This window comes from Bombina bombina, chromosome 2, assembly GCF_027579735.1.
Source record: "Bombina bombina isolate aBomBom1 chromosome 2, aBomBom1.pri, whole genome shotgun sequence".
Lineage (NCBI taxonomy): Eukaryota > Metazoa > Chordata > Amphibia > Anura > Bombinatoridae > Bombina > Bombina bombina.
Genome location: NC_069500.1, coordinates 436,964,890 through 436,979,813, shown reverse-complemented (window position 1 = coordinate 436,979,813; position 14,924 = coordinate 436,964,890). Strand labels below are relative to the sequence as shown.

General features: G+C 38.6%; 1 protein-coding gene across 1 annotated transcript in view; it reads right to left on the bottom strand.

Annotated features, from left to right (window-relative positions):
• The window catches only part of CIT (citron rho-interacting serine/threonine kinase), an 839,833-nt gene that overhangs the window by 811,356 nt on the left and 13,553 nt on the right, over positions 1-14,924 (bottom strand). Inside the window, exons 4-7 of the mRNA XM_053702064.1 lie at positions 2,834-2,981; positions 1,446-1,621; positions 756-857; positions 194-336 (exon numbers count right to left, since the gene is read on the bottom strand). Of these exons, the coding sequence (XP_053558039.1) occupies positions 194-336; positions 756-857; positions 1,446-1,621; positions 2,834-2,981 (569 nt within the window). The remainder of the gene's footprint in view (positions 1-193; positions 337-755; positions 858-1,445; positions 1,622-2,833; positions 2,982-14,924) is intronic.

Sequence of the window (14,924 nt, the reverse complement as noted above, 5' to 3'; positions counted from 1 at the left end):
CCTCCCTCAACAATTATTTCTGTATCAGCTAATGCAAGATACATACAAGTATTAGGCTTACAATCATTCTTTTATTTTGCGACTGTAAAATAATATATAAATGTGTAAGTCTTTATCTTTACAATTAAAGATGAAACTGTTTTATTGACCTTTTCATAGGAAATGCAAACATTAAACTTGCCATTTCACTTACCTATGCACATAGCCCATCTGATGAACACTGTGAATTGCAAGAACTAATTCTGCCAGATAAAACTGGGCCATTGTTTCATCAAATTGCTCATCATAACGATTCATTAATGACAGTAGGTCTCCTCCTGGCTCGTACTGCATAACCTGTAACAAGCAGCAAGATGAATGACTGTACATTTTATCAAGAAGAAGCAGAAAGAAAAAAAAATCTGTTGTGTTTGAATAATCATGGATTAGGTGCCTAGGGCAGTGGATTTAAGGGGACAGCAAATTTTGAGAGACAGTTCTATGGAACAATGTCTTTCTACTTCAAGGTTCACCAAATGTTTTACTATGTAGTAATTTTATAACAAACCAGTCATCCCTGATTGTCTACAGGGTTGCATGACAACTCTATGTATCCCTGGCCTCAGGTTGTGAGAAATATTAAAGACAAATATTAGTTAAAATGATGAGGAAGGCCCAAGGTCAACAGCCTTCCTGGTCCTTAGAGCAGCACAAAACAAAAAACAGAACTGGTTACAATAGATAAGATACATTTTTGTCCGTGTGTATACACTTACCAGGTAAAGATGATCTTTGTCCTGAAAAGCATAGTGTAACTGGGGGATCCAGGGACTGTTGTGATTACTCAGTATACTTCTTTCTTCTTCAAAAAAAGAAGCCTATAGAAAATCCAAATATAGCCTTAGAAATGTTACATAAGATATTTATTATTAAATGAACAATACCCCAATTTATGTAAAAAAAAAAAAATATATATATATATATATATATAATGTAATATTTTAAAACTGGTTTTATGAACTTGCTGCCTTGTATTGCCGAAACATAATAAACATATCAGCTATCATGGACTTGTGTTCTTAATATCCCATCTGTCAAGGGATTTTCATACGTAATTTAAGATGCATTCATACCGTTTATATTTTAGCCATAAGAGCTGGTGCTATTCTGTGGACTTTCTTATAAAGTAACTGTATTTGACCTATGCATGCCAAGCAACCACCACCAATGAGCATGTGCAGATGGCCGCTGTACTGCATCTATATGTTTAACCCTGATATGAAGGTTAAACATATATTGAGCAATGAACACTAGTGCAAAAAATAACATTCTCGAACAATTTAGAGAAATGTATTTTTGCATTAGACCACCCCTTTAAGATATTCTGTATGAAACATTTATTATTAAAAAAAAATATATATATATATATATATATATAATTGCTACAAATGGAAATGGTGGCATACCTGATCCTGAGCAAGAAGTGATTTCTTCTTCATCACTTTCATTGCAAAGGTGTCACCTGTCAGCTTCTCTCTCACTACATGGACCTCAGCAAAATGACCTCGTCCAACAACAGTCTTTAATTCAAAGTCCTTTACAGTAGGCTGGAGCTCTTTTAATTCTGCAACAGTGTCTGAATCTGAACAAAATGTTATAGAAACATTAGTATCAAAAATACAAAGAGAAAGGTATACTGTAAATAGAAAGATAAAACTATAGAAATAAATGTATGGGCTGACAAAATTATTGCATACTTGTAGCAAGCTTGACTTATATGCAGATGTATTGAGCCAATAAATGGTGAATGCATATAAATCTGTATAGACTTCCATAAAAACTGTTAGATGTCAGATATAAAATTATAGAAGCCACTGATCATGAGAATTGTAAGAAATTGTAAAAAGATTTACAAATAATGGTAAATCAATTCCAAGGATACATTTGCTGGAAGACTTAATTATTAATCTCTTATAGGACAGCTTGAAAAAGGGATGTCATACATTTACAGCCAATGAGCCAACTTGGTATTTTTCTTAATAGAAAAAAGCTGATGAGCTAATTTTAGAAATTAGGTTAACTTACAAAAAATAAATGTATTGATATAACAATATTGTTGTCTGCCGATAATATTGTGCAATAATCCACATGTTACCGTTTATTACTAAAGATATTCACACAGGCTCTATAAAGCATGTACATATATATATATATATATATATATATATATATATATATATATATATATATATATATATATATATATATATATATATATATATATTTACAGGGAATGCACAGTTCCCATAGACTGCAATGTAAAGGCACTTTTCATTGCCAGTTATTTTTTTCAAACACCCCACAGCCGACAACTTTAGCCCCCAAAAACTGCACATTTTGTAATAAAAAAAAATTAACTATGCTTCAATTTGGAGCCAATTGGGGCACTTTTTAAAAAAAAAATGAACCAGAGGTCTGATCTCTAGTTAACTTTCTTGCGGGCGACGAATAAATTAGCCCTCCACTTGTAATCTGGCTCTTAGCAGCTTAGACTTCCCCCCAGTCCAACTTTTTCCTATGCACTTATGATCATGGAATACATTAGACGTGTGTGTATATATATATATATATATATATATATATATATATATACACACACACACACACATATACATACACACACATATATATATTTACTAATAATAATAATAAATACAGTAGACCCCACACTCACTCTTCATCTGTGAATTTATTTATGACGTTTCAGGGAACAACCTTCCCAAAAAAACCAGGGTGCAGTTTTGGCATCATAAAAATATATCATTGACAAAGATCAAACTAGATAAAAACTTACACTTTTTTACAAAATTAGCAACATGTTTAATCTTCATTAATGTGGGGCTGCTGCATTCTTGAAAAAGAACAAATAAAGAGTCTAAAAGTCCTTCTCTGGTTAGTGTTGATATCTGCTGCGGAAGAGGATACGTGCATGGTGGCTTTCCCTATTAAAACAAAATTAAACGTTATTTTACGGATCATTTTGCAACTTCTGTTATGAAAAATAATCAATAATAATAATTTAGATTGTAACAAAGTTTAATAGTAATATAGTAGAATAGTACTTGTAATAGTGATTGCTAACAAGATAGTGTTCCCTGTAGTGGTATAAAAACAAATATGATTTGCAACAAAATATACGAGTATAACTTTTTACATTTAAAACTTGTTTCTAAAAACTAAAACATCTGCAAAAGGTTAACATTTATGGACTATTGTCTTCTAAACTGGGTTTTATAACCAAGGACTACTAACAAACCCATACTAAAGGATCTGACTGAGGAATATACAGGGTTATGAACGGCAATCAAGCAGGGAGACGCGCTTGGATGAGGACATGAGTTGGGCAATATAAATTTTATAAATTTACAGCAATAGTCTGTATGTGTCAGCTAAGTGCATAAAGAACCAGAGGGAAAAGAGGTTTACCGGTAGCAAAACTATTTAATTAACACAGCATTAGTGATATAAAGATGCTGTAGGCTACTGATATATTCAATTAGATGAAAGATAATTTTTCAGAGCATGTTTCCAGCAAAATTTTATTGCTGTGAGGAAAGAATAAGACTATTGGAGTTGCTGGGTGCAGATATTATGGTGTCATCCCCCCATGCAATCTTTATTTGTAATACGGAGCAATAAAGGTTGTTGTTATTATATCTAATGATCTCACTGTGTTTCTTTTCTCTTCTTTTTGATTAATATACAATGGCTTAGTTCTGCCATTTACGGTTTTATGTGGATTGTTGTTCAGGAGCGCTACTATAGTCCAGAGTATGTGGCTCGAATGCAAAGATTTACTTTAGCTTAAAATGCTGCATGTTATTTTGTATCCCATGTTATACGCTCACTTGACTGATATTCCAATGCAAGTATGCCAAAATATTTTTACATTTTTTTCGCAATACTAAGCTGTTTTAGACCAACAACCAACTGAAAAGGCATTATTTATACATACATTTAAGATTTATAAGATCAAAAGTTATTTTAATAGCTTTTTTAGGTTTTATTAAAGGGACATGCTCAATTAATATGAGCATGTAATTTTAGCAATAGTGAACCTGAAACCCTGTTTTTAACCCCAGCAAAGTGATTAAATGCATTGTTTACTACGTACTACTCGGGAGTCACAGAGAACTGCTGGTCCTAAGTAGACTCGGCCATTGAGTAAATCAGCATTGGCAGTTGCACTGGAGTAACCATACTTTACAATTTGGGACCAGCAGTTCTCTGTATCACCTGTGTAGTACTTTAATCCCTCCCTGCATAGGGGTTCAATACATAGATTTGCAGGGTTGTTAATGATAAAATTATATGTTCAAACAAATAAGAACATGCAATTTTGCACTATAATGGATCTTAATCTTGAATAGGAATAAAAGGAAATTAAATGATAGTATAACTTACCAAGAGCCTGAGTGGCTACTGTTTAAAAGCAAAGTGCTGGGGTTATGGGTAAAAGTACTCGAAAAACAGGATTTAAAAAGAAAAAAACAAAAAAACAGAAAGGGGTAGATCTAACACAAACACTTGAAAAGGTGGGTTTCACAACTAGGTTTATATCCTGACCCCTATAAAAGCGACCAGTCTTTATTTTGATAAATTTCATACTACAGTACTAATGCATCTTGTCACAATAAATAACATAATGTCATAGAAATTCTCAGGAATTTCGTCATGTGTCCTGAAAACCTCCTACTTCTGGCTCCTTTGCTAGTAAATACCCAATGATTTCACAGATAGGCCTTCCAGCGTATGAAAGCTGAAGTCAAGAGAGATTAACTGGCTGCATGAAAAGACTGTTCAAACTATATGAGTTTCAAAAAACTGTGCACGTTAAAAGTTTTAAGCTCATTATTGTCAAAACAAAGAAAAGTTTCAATTTGCAATACATCGTTTGTTAAAAAAAAAAGGAGCTAGCTAGGTATCTCCCTGGATTTGTTGAGGCCTGTAATAGATAATATAGATGATATCCCCTCTTAAAGGGACAGTGTAGTCAAAATTAAACAAAATGATTGGATAGAGCATGAAATTGTAAACAACTTTACAATTTACTACGGTTATCAATTTTGCTTAGTTTGTTTGGTATTCTAGGTGAGCTCCAGAGCATGAATGTGTCTTTAGCCATCTGGCAGCAATGTTTGCAACAATGTGTATAGCAATGTTATACATAGTTGCAAGTAGTGCTGCCATAGAATGGCATAGACAGGTGCACACTCCTAAGCTACTATCAGCCTAACTTGGTTTACTTTTTTATTCTTAAGCGTTAAATTTTTCTTAGAGGCGACTGACACGAAAATCTGTAGACATTACAGCTAACAAAAACATAATTTATGTAAGAACTTACCTGATAAATTCATTTCTTTCATATTGGCAAGAGTCCATGAGCTAGTGACGTATGGGATATACAATCCTACCAGGAGGGGCAAAGTTTCCCAATCCTCAAAATGCCTATAAATACACCCCTCACCACACCCACAATTCAGTTTAACGAATAGCCAAGCAGTGGGGTGATAAAGAAAGGAGTAGAAAGCATAAACAAAAGGAAATTTGGAAATAATTGTGCTTTATACAAAAAATCATAACCACCATAAAAAGGGTGGGCCTCATGGACTCTTGCCAATATGAAAGAAATGAATTTATCAGGTAAGTTCTTACATAAATTATGTTTTCTTTCATGTAATTGGCAAGAGTCCATGAGCATGTGACATATGGGATATCAATACCCAAGATGTGGAGTCTTCCACTCAAGAGTCACTAGAGAGGGAGGGAATAAAAATAAAAACAGCCATATTCCGCTGAAAAAATTAATCCACAACCCAAAAAAATAAGTTTATTTCATTTTTGAAAGAAAAAAACTTAAAATAAAAAGCAGAAGAATCAAACTGAAACAGCTGCCTGAAGAACTTTTCTACCAAAAACTGCTTCCGAAGAAGCAAATACATCAAAACGGTAGAATTTAGTAAACGTATGCAAAGAGGACCAAGTCGCTGCTTTGCAAATCTGATCAACTGAAGCTTCATTCTTAAAAGCCCATGAAGTGGAGACTGATCTAGTAGAATGAGCTGTAATTCTCTGAGGCGGGACTGACCCGACTCCAAATAAGCTTGATGAATCAAAAGTTTCAACCAAGAAGCCAAGGAAATAGCAGAAGCCTTCTGACCTTTCCTAGGACCAGAAAATAAAACAAATAGAATAGTCTTCCTGAAATCTTTAGTAGCTTCCACATAATATTTCAAAGCTCTTACCACATCCAAAGAATGTAAGGATCTCTCCAAAGATTTCTTATGATTAGGACATAAGGAAGGGACAGCAATTTCTCTACTAATGTTGTTAGAATTCACAACCTTAGGGAAAAATTGAAAAGAAGTCCGCAAAACTGCCTTATCCTGATGAAAAATCAGAAATGGAGACTCACAAGAAAGAGCAGATAGCTCAGAAACTCTTCTAGCAGAAGAGATGGCCAAAAGGAACAACACTTTCCAAGAAAGTAGTTTAATGTCCAAAGAATGCATAGGCTCAAATGGAGGAGCCTGTAAAGCCTTCAGAACCAAATTAAGACTCCAAGGAGGAGAAATTGATTTAATGACAGGCTTAACACGAGCTAAATGAAGAGAAAAAGTACTGGCGCTAACAGCTAGGTCTGTGATCAAACAAATAAATGAGTAATTCTCAAAATAAGCACGAGGGAGTGATTACACCCAAATAAGAAAGGGAAAGAATATACTTTCCAAGTAAATTTAAAAGGAAACAATAGTGTATATAAAATGGATTTTCTCACAAGTAATAGCAAAAGAGACAGAAGTCAAAATATTATAAAACTTCAATGTTTATTTAATAAAAGAGATAAAACCTAAATAGGACTGCACAAGAGGTGTCTGGTGTGTAGTGGATAATTTTAGATAACCTAGCTTTTTTTTAATTTTAGATAACCTAGCTCTAAAGATGAGCTCGAACAAGCAAATTACAATAGGTAAGTATATTAAAACTATCCTATACACTGGTGACTGGTTAATCCTAGATAAAGAGCAATACTGACAGTAATAACAGTTGTAGTCACAGAGCTCTACTAGAGCTAAGAATAATAATACAAATAAAAATTAAGTACATAAAAATACTAGCAGACTGGACGTCCAGTTAAAAATAGTAAAATAGACAAAGTTTAAAACCAATTTGTACACAAGTAGTAGCTGCCCAATGAATACAGAGCCGTGCACTCTTAACAATAATCGAGTGCTGTGGGAAATCCCCTTGTTGGAACTTTAATCTTCTGGGTCTTTTTCCTCCTATCGCAAACCGCTTGCTTTACCGCTGTCCTCTATGATAGCGAGTGCGGTGCAGGTTGCTGGGACTGTTCTGATTCCCTTGGCTGTGTGAGTGACGTATCCGCTTACGTGTTGGAGGTTTGCGTGCGGTCGTCAAAAGCTGGGCTCAGGTTTGGACTATATCCAAGAGAGGTCCGATTCAAGTGCAGGGCTTGCCAAACGTATTTGAATTCATGCTTCAGATAACAAAGTTCTTTTTCTTTGGTAATAGAGCAGTGGGCCAACTTCAACGCGTTTCCCCCCTTCCTTGGGGCTTTTTCAAGAAAACCTCCAACACGTAAGCGGATACGTCACTCACACAGCCAAGGGAATTGGAACAGTCCCAGCAACCTGCACTGCACTCGCTATCATAGAGGACAGCGGTAAAGCAAGCGGTCTGCGATAGGAGGAAAAAGACCCAGAAGATTAAAGTTCCAACAAGGGGATTTCCCACAGCACTCGATTATTGTTAAGAGTGCACGGCTCCTGGTAGCCACCCCCACCAACGGATATCACGCCGGCCACCTACAGGTACCCCTCTCATATGCTAGTGTGATCCAATACTCGCCAGAGCAAGATCAACAGCATATGAGAGTGAACTGTTTACATTTTCCAGCAACTCTTGCTTGATCGTATACCACTTACCTTATGACCGGTCAATCAATTGATTATTCCCAGTCTTTCAGATAGACTCTGTATTCATTGGGCAGCTACTACTTGTGTACAAATTGGTTTTAAACTTTGTCTATTTTACTATTTTTAACTGGACGTCCAGTCTGCTAGTATTTTTATGTACTTAATTTTTATTTGTATTATTATTATTCATAGCTCTAGTAGAGCTCTGTGACTACAACTGTTATTACTGTCAGTATTGCTCTTTATCTAGGATTAACCAGTCACCAGTGTATAGGATAGTTTTAATATACTTACCTATTGTAATTTGCTTGTTCGAGCTCATCTTTAGAGCTAGGTTATCTAAAATTATCCACTACACACCAGACACCTCTTGTGCAGTCCTATTTAGGTTTTATCACTTTTATTAAATAAACATTGAAGTTTTATAATAATATTTTGACTTCTGTCTCTCTTGCTATTACTTGTGAAAAAATCCATATTATATACACTATTGTTACCTTTTAAATTTACTTGGAAAGTATATTCTTTCCCTTTCTTATTTGGGTGTAATCACTCCCTCGTGCTTATTTTGAGAATTACTCATTTATTTGTTTGATCACAGACCTAGCTGTTAGCAGCAGTACTTTTTCGCTTCATTTTCTAACTACCTATTGGTCTCTGTGAGAGGGACCATTCTGTATTTGGCTGGTAGAAATAAGTGCTGATTCATACTTCTATCCTAAAATTAACACGAGCTAAAGCCTGTACAAAACAGTGAATATCAGGAAGTTTAGCAATCTTTCTGTGAAACAAAAACATAATTTATGCTTACCTGATAAATTCCTTTCTCCTGTAGTGTGATCAGTCCACGGGTCATCATTACTTCTGGGATATTACTCCTCCCCAACAGGAAGTGCAAGAGGATTCACCCAGCAGAGCTGCCATATAGCTCCTCCCCTCTACGTCACCTCCAGTCATTCGACCAAGGACCAACGAGAAAGGAGAAGCCAAAGGGTGTAGTGGTGACTGGAGTATAATTTAAAAATATTTACCTGCCGTAAAAAACAGGGCGGGCCGTGGACTGATCACACTACAGGAGAAAGGAATTTATCAGGTAAGCATAAATTATGTTTTCTCCTGTTAAGTGTGATCAGTCCACGGGTCATCATTACTTCTGGGATACCAATACCAAAGCAAAAGTACACGGATGACGGGAGGGACAGGCAGGCTCTTTATACAGAAGGAACCACTGCCTGAAGAACCTTTCTCCCAAAAATAGCCTCCGAAGAAGCAAAAGTGTAAAATTTGGAAAAAGTATGAAGCGAAGACCAAGTTGCAGCCTTGCAAATCTGTTCAACAGAGGCCTCATTCTTAAAGGCCCAAGTGGAAGCCACAGCTCTAGTGGAATGAGCTGTAATTCTTTCAGGAGGCTGCTGTCCAGCAGTCTCATAAGCTAAACGTATTATGCTACGAAGCCAAAAAGAGAGAGGTGTAGCAGAAGCTTTTTGACCACTCCTCTGACCAGAGTAAACGACAAACAGGGAAGACGTTTGTCGAAAATCTTTAGTTGCCTGTAAATAAAATTTTAGGGCACGAACTACATCCAGATTGTGCAGAAGTCGTTCCTTCCTTGAAGAAGGATTTGGACACAAGGATGGAACAACAATCTCTTGATTGATATTCCTGTTAGTGACTACCTTAGGTAAGAACCCAGGTTTAGTACGCAGAACTACCTTATCCGAGTGAAAAATCAAATAAGGAGAATCACAATGTAAGGCAGATAACTCAGAGACTCTTCGAGCCGAGGAAATAGCCATTAAAAATAGAACTTTCCAAGATAACAACTTTATATCAATGGAATGAAGGGGTTCAAACGGAACGCCCTGTAAAACGTTAAGAACATGGTTTAAACTCCATGGCGGAGCAACAGTTTTAAACACAGGCTTAATCCTGGCCAAAGCCAGACAAAAAGCCTGAACGTCTGGAACTTCTGACAGACGTTTGTGCAACAGAATGGACAGAGCTGAGATCTGTCCCTTTAAGGAACTAGCGGATAAACCCTTTTCTAAACCTTCTTGTAGAAAAGACAATATCCTAGGAATCCTAACCTTACTCCAAGAGTAACCTTTGGATTCACACCAATATAGGTATTTACGCCATATTTTATGGTAAATCTTTCTGGTAACAGGCTTCCTAGCCTGTATTAAGGTATCAATAACTGACTCAGAAAAACCACGTTTTGATAAAATCAAGTGTTCAATTTCCAAGCAGTCAGCTTCAGAGAAGTTAGATTTTGATGTTTGAAAGGACCCTGTATCAGAAGGTCCTGTTTCAGAGGTAGAGACCAAGGTGGACAGGATGACATGTCCACCAGATCTGCATACCAAGTCCTGCGTGGCCATGCAGGCGCTATTAGAATCACTGATGCTCTCTCCTGTTTGATTCTGGCAATCAATCGAGGAAGCATCGGGAAGGGTGGAAACACATAAGCCATCCTGAAGGTCCAAGGTGCTGTCAAGGCATCTATCAGGACCGCTCCCGGATCCCTGGATCTGGACCCGTAACGAGGAAGCTTGGCGTTCTGTCGAGACGCCATGAGATCTATCTCTGGTTTGCCCCAATGTCGAAGTATTTGGGCAAAGACCTCCGGATGAAGTTCCCACTCCCCCGGATGAAAAGTCTGACGACTTAAAAAATCCGCCTCCCAGTTCTCCACTCCCGGGATGTGGATTGCTGACAGGTGGCAAGAGTGAGACTCTGCCCAGCGAATTATCTTTGATACTTCCATCATTGCTAGGGAGCTTCTTGTCCCTCCCTGATGGTTGATGTAGGCTACAGTCGTGATGTTGTCCGACTGAAACCTGATGAACCCCCGAGTTGTCAACTGGGGCCAAGCCAGAAGGGCATTGAGAACTGCTCTCAATTCCAGAATGTTTATTGGTAGGAGACTCTCCTCCTGATTCCATTGTCCCCGAGCCTTCAGAGAATTCCAGACGGCGCCCCAACCAAGTAGGCTGGCGTCTGTTGTTACAATTGTCCAGTCTGGCCTGCTGAATGGCATCCCCCTGGACAGATGTGGCCGAGAAAGCCACCATAGAAGAGAATTTCTGGTCTCTTGATCCAGATTCAGAGAAGGGGACAAGTCTGAGTAATCCCCATTCCACTGACTTAGCATGCACAATTGCAGCGGTCTGAGGTGTAGGCGTGCAAAGGGTACTATGTCCATTGCCGCTACCATTAAGCCGATTACCTCCATGCATTGAGCAACTGACGGGTGTTGAATGGAATGAAGGACACGGCATGCACTTTGAAGTTTTGTTAACCTGTCTTCTGTCAGGTAAATTTTCATTTCTACAGAATCTATAAGAGTCCCCAGGAAGGGAACTCTTGTGAGTGGAAAGAGAGAACTCTTCTTTTCGTTCACCTTCCATCCATGCGACCTTAGAAATGCCAGTACTAACTCTGTATGAGACTTGGCAGTTTGAAAGCTTGAAGCTTGTATCAGAATGTCGTCTAGGTACGGAGCTACCGAAATTCCTCGCGGTCTTAGTACCGCCAGAAGAGCACCCAGAACCTTTGTGAAGATTCTTGGAGCCGTAGCCAATCCGAATGGAAGAGCTACAAACTGGTAATGCCTGTCTAGAAAGGCAAACCTTAGATACCGGTAATGATCTTTGTGGATCGGTATGTGAAGGTAAGCATCTTTTAAATCCACTGTGGTCATGTACTGACCCCTTTGGATTATGGGTAAAATTGTCCGAATAGTCTCCATTTTGAACGATGGAACTCTTAGGAATTTGTTTAGGATCTTTAAATCCAGAATTGGCCTGAAAGTTCCCTCTTTTTTGGGAACCACAAACAGATTTGAGTAAAACCCTTGTCCCTGTTCCGACCGTGGAACTGGATGGATTACTCCCATTAATAAAAGCTCTTGTACGCAGCGTAGAAACGCCTCTTTCTTTATTTGGTTTGTTGACAACCTTGACAGATGAAATCTCTCTCTTGGGGGAGAGGATTTGAAGTCCAGAAGGTATCCCTGAGATATTATCTCTAGCGCCCAGGGATCCTGGACATCTCTTGCCCAAGCTGGGCGAAGAGAGAGAGTCTGCCCCCCACTAGATCCGTTCCCGGATCGGGGGCCCTCAATTCATGCTGTTTTAGGGGCAGCAGCAGGTTTCCTGGCCTGCTTGCCCTTGTTCCAGGACTGGTTAGGTCTCCAACTTTGTCTGTAGCGAGCAACAGATCCTTCTTGTTTTGGAGCAGAGGAAGTTGATGCTGCTCCTGCTTTGAAATTCCGAAAGGAACGAAAATTAGACTGTCTAGCCTTAGGTTTGGCTCTGTCTTGAGGCAGGGCATGGCCTTTACCTCCTGTAATGTCAGCGATAATTTCTTTCAATCCGGGCCCGAATAAGGTCTGCCCTTTGAAAGGTATATTAAGTAATTTAGACTTAGAAGTAACGTCAGCTGACCAGGATTTTAGCCACAGTGCTCTGCGCGCCTGAATGGCGAATCCGGAATTCTTAGCCGTAAGCTTAGTTAAATGTACTACGGCATCTGAAATAAATGAGTTAGCTAACTTAACAGCTTTAAGCTTGTGTGTAATCTCATCTAAAGGAGCTGATTCAAGTGTCTCTTCCAGAGACTCAAACCAAAATGCTGCTGCAGCCGTGACAGGCGCAATGCATGCAAGGGGTTGCAATATAAAACCTTGTTGAACAAACATTTTCTTAAGGTAACCCTCTAACTTTTTATCCATTGGATCTGAAAAGGCACAGCTATCCTCCACCGGGATAGTGGTACGCTTAGCTAAAGTAGAAACTGCTCCCTCCACCTTAGGGACCGTTTGCCATAAGTCCCGTGTGGTGGTGTCTATTGGAAACATCTTTCTAAATATCGGAGGGGGTGAGAACGGCACACCGGGTCTATCCCACTCCTTAGTAACAATTTCAGTAAGTCTCTTAGGTATAGAAAAAACGTCAGTACTCGACGGTACTGCAAAATATTTATCCAACCTACACATTTTCTCTGGTATTGCAACTGTGTTACAATCATTCAGAGCCGCTAACACCTCCCCTAGTAATACACGGAGGTTTTCCAGCTTAAATTTAAAATATCTGAATCCAATCTGTTTGGATCAGAAACCGTCAGCCGCAGAATGAAGCTCTCCGTCCTCATGTTCTGCAAGTTGTGACGCAGTATCTGACATGGCCCTAACATTATCAGCGCACTCTGTTCTCACCCCAGAGTGATCACGCTTACCTCTTAGTTCTGGTAATTTAGCCAAAACTTCAGTCATAACAGTAGCCATATCCTGTAATGTGATTTGTAATGGCCGCCCAGATGTACTCGGCGCCACAATATCACGCACCTCCCGAGCGGGAGATGCAGGTACTGACACGTGAGGCGAGTTAGTCGGCATAACTCTCCCCTCGTTGTTTGGTGAAATGTGTTCAATTTGTACAAATTGACTTTTATTTAAAGTAGCATCAATGCAGTTAGTACATAAATTTCTATTGGGCTCCACTTTGGCATTAGCACATATAGCACAGATGTCTTCCTCTGAATCAGACATGTTTAACACACTAGCAAATAAACTAGCAACTTGGAAATACTTTTCAAGTAATTTACTATAATATGAAAACGTACTGTGCCTATAAGAAGCACAGAAAGAGTTCTGACAGTTGAAAGTTAATAAACTGAAGGGTTATAGCATCAAATCTTTGTAAAAAACACAATTTTAGCAAAGGCTTGTTCCCATTAGCAAAGGATAACTAGCCCTGATAGCAGAAAAAAAGTTACAGAAATAAACGTTTTTTGAAGTGCCATTCCCCAGAATACTGAAGTGTAAAATATACATATATGACAGCCTGATACCAGTTGCTGCTACTGCATTTAAGGCTGAGTTTACATTATATCGGTATGGCAGAATTTTCTCATCAATTCCATTGTCAGAAAATAATAAGCTGCTACATACCTCTTTGCAGATTAATCTGCCCGCTGTCCCCTGATCTGAAGTTTACCTCTCCTCAGATGGCCGAGAAACAGCAATATGATCTTAACTACGCCGGCTAAAATCATAGTAAAAACTCAGGTAGATTCTTCTTCAAATTCTACCAGAGAAGAAATAACACACTCCGGTGCTATTAAAAAATAACAAACTTTTGATTGAAGGTATAAACTAAGTATAATCAACATAGTCCTCTCACACATCCTATCTAGTCGTTGGGTGCAAGAGAATGACTGGAGGTGACGTAGAGGGGAGGAGCTATATGGCAGCTCTGCTGGGTGAATACTCTTGCACTTCCTGTTGGGGAGGAGTAATATCCCAGAAGTAATGATGACCCGTGGACTGATCACACTTAACAGGAGAAACAGCAAGAGCGGAGATTTGACCTTTCAAGGAACTTGCAGACAAACCCTTATCCAAACCATCCTGAAGGAAATGTAAAATTCTAGGAATTCTAAAAGAATGCTGGGAGAATTTATGAGAAGAACACCATGAAATGTAAGTCTTCCAAACTCTATAATAAATCTTTCTAGACACAGATTTACGAGCTTGTAACATAGTATTAATCACTGAATCAGAGAAAACTCTATGACTTAGAACTAAGCGTTCAATTTCCATACCTTCAAATTTAATGATTTGAGATCCTGATGGAAAAACGGACCTTGAGATAGTAGGTCTGGCCGTAACGGAAGTGGCCAAGGCGGGCAACTGGACATCCGAACCAGATCCGCATACCAAAACCTGTGTGGCCATGGTGGAGCCACCAGCAACACAGAAGACTGTTCCATGATGATTTTGGAGATCACTCTTGGAAGGAGAACTAGAGGCGGGAAGATGTAAGCAGGATGATAACACCAAGGAAGTGTCAGTGCATCCACTGCTTCCGCCTGAACATCCCTGAACGTGGACAGGTATCTGGGAAGTTTCTTGTTTAGATGAGAGGCCATGAGATCTATCTCTGG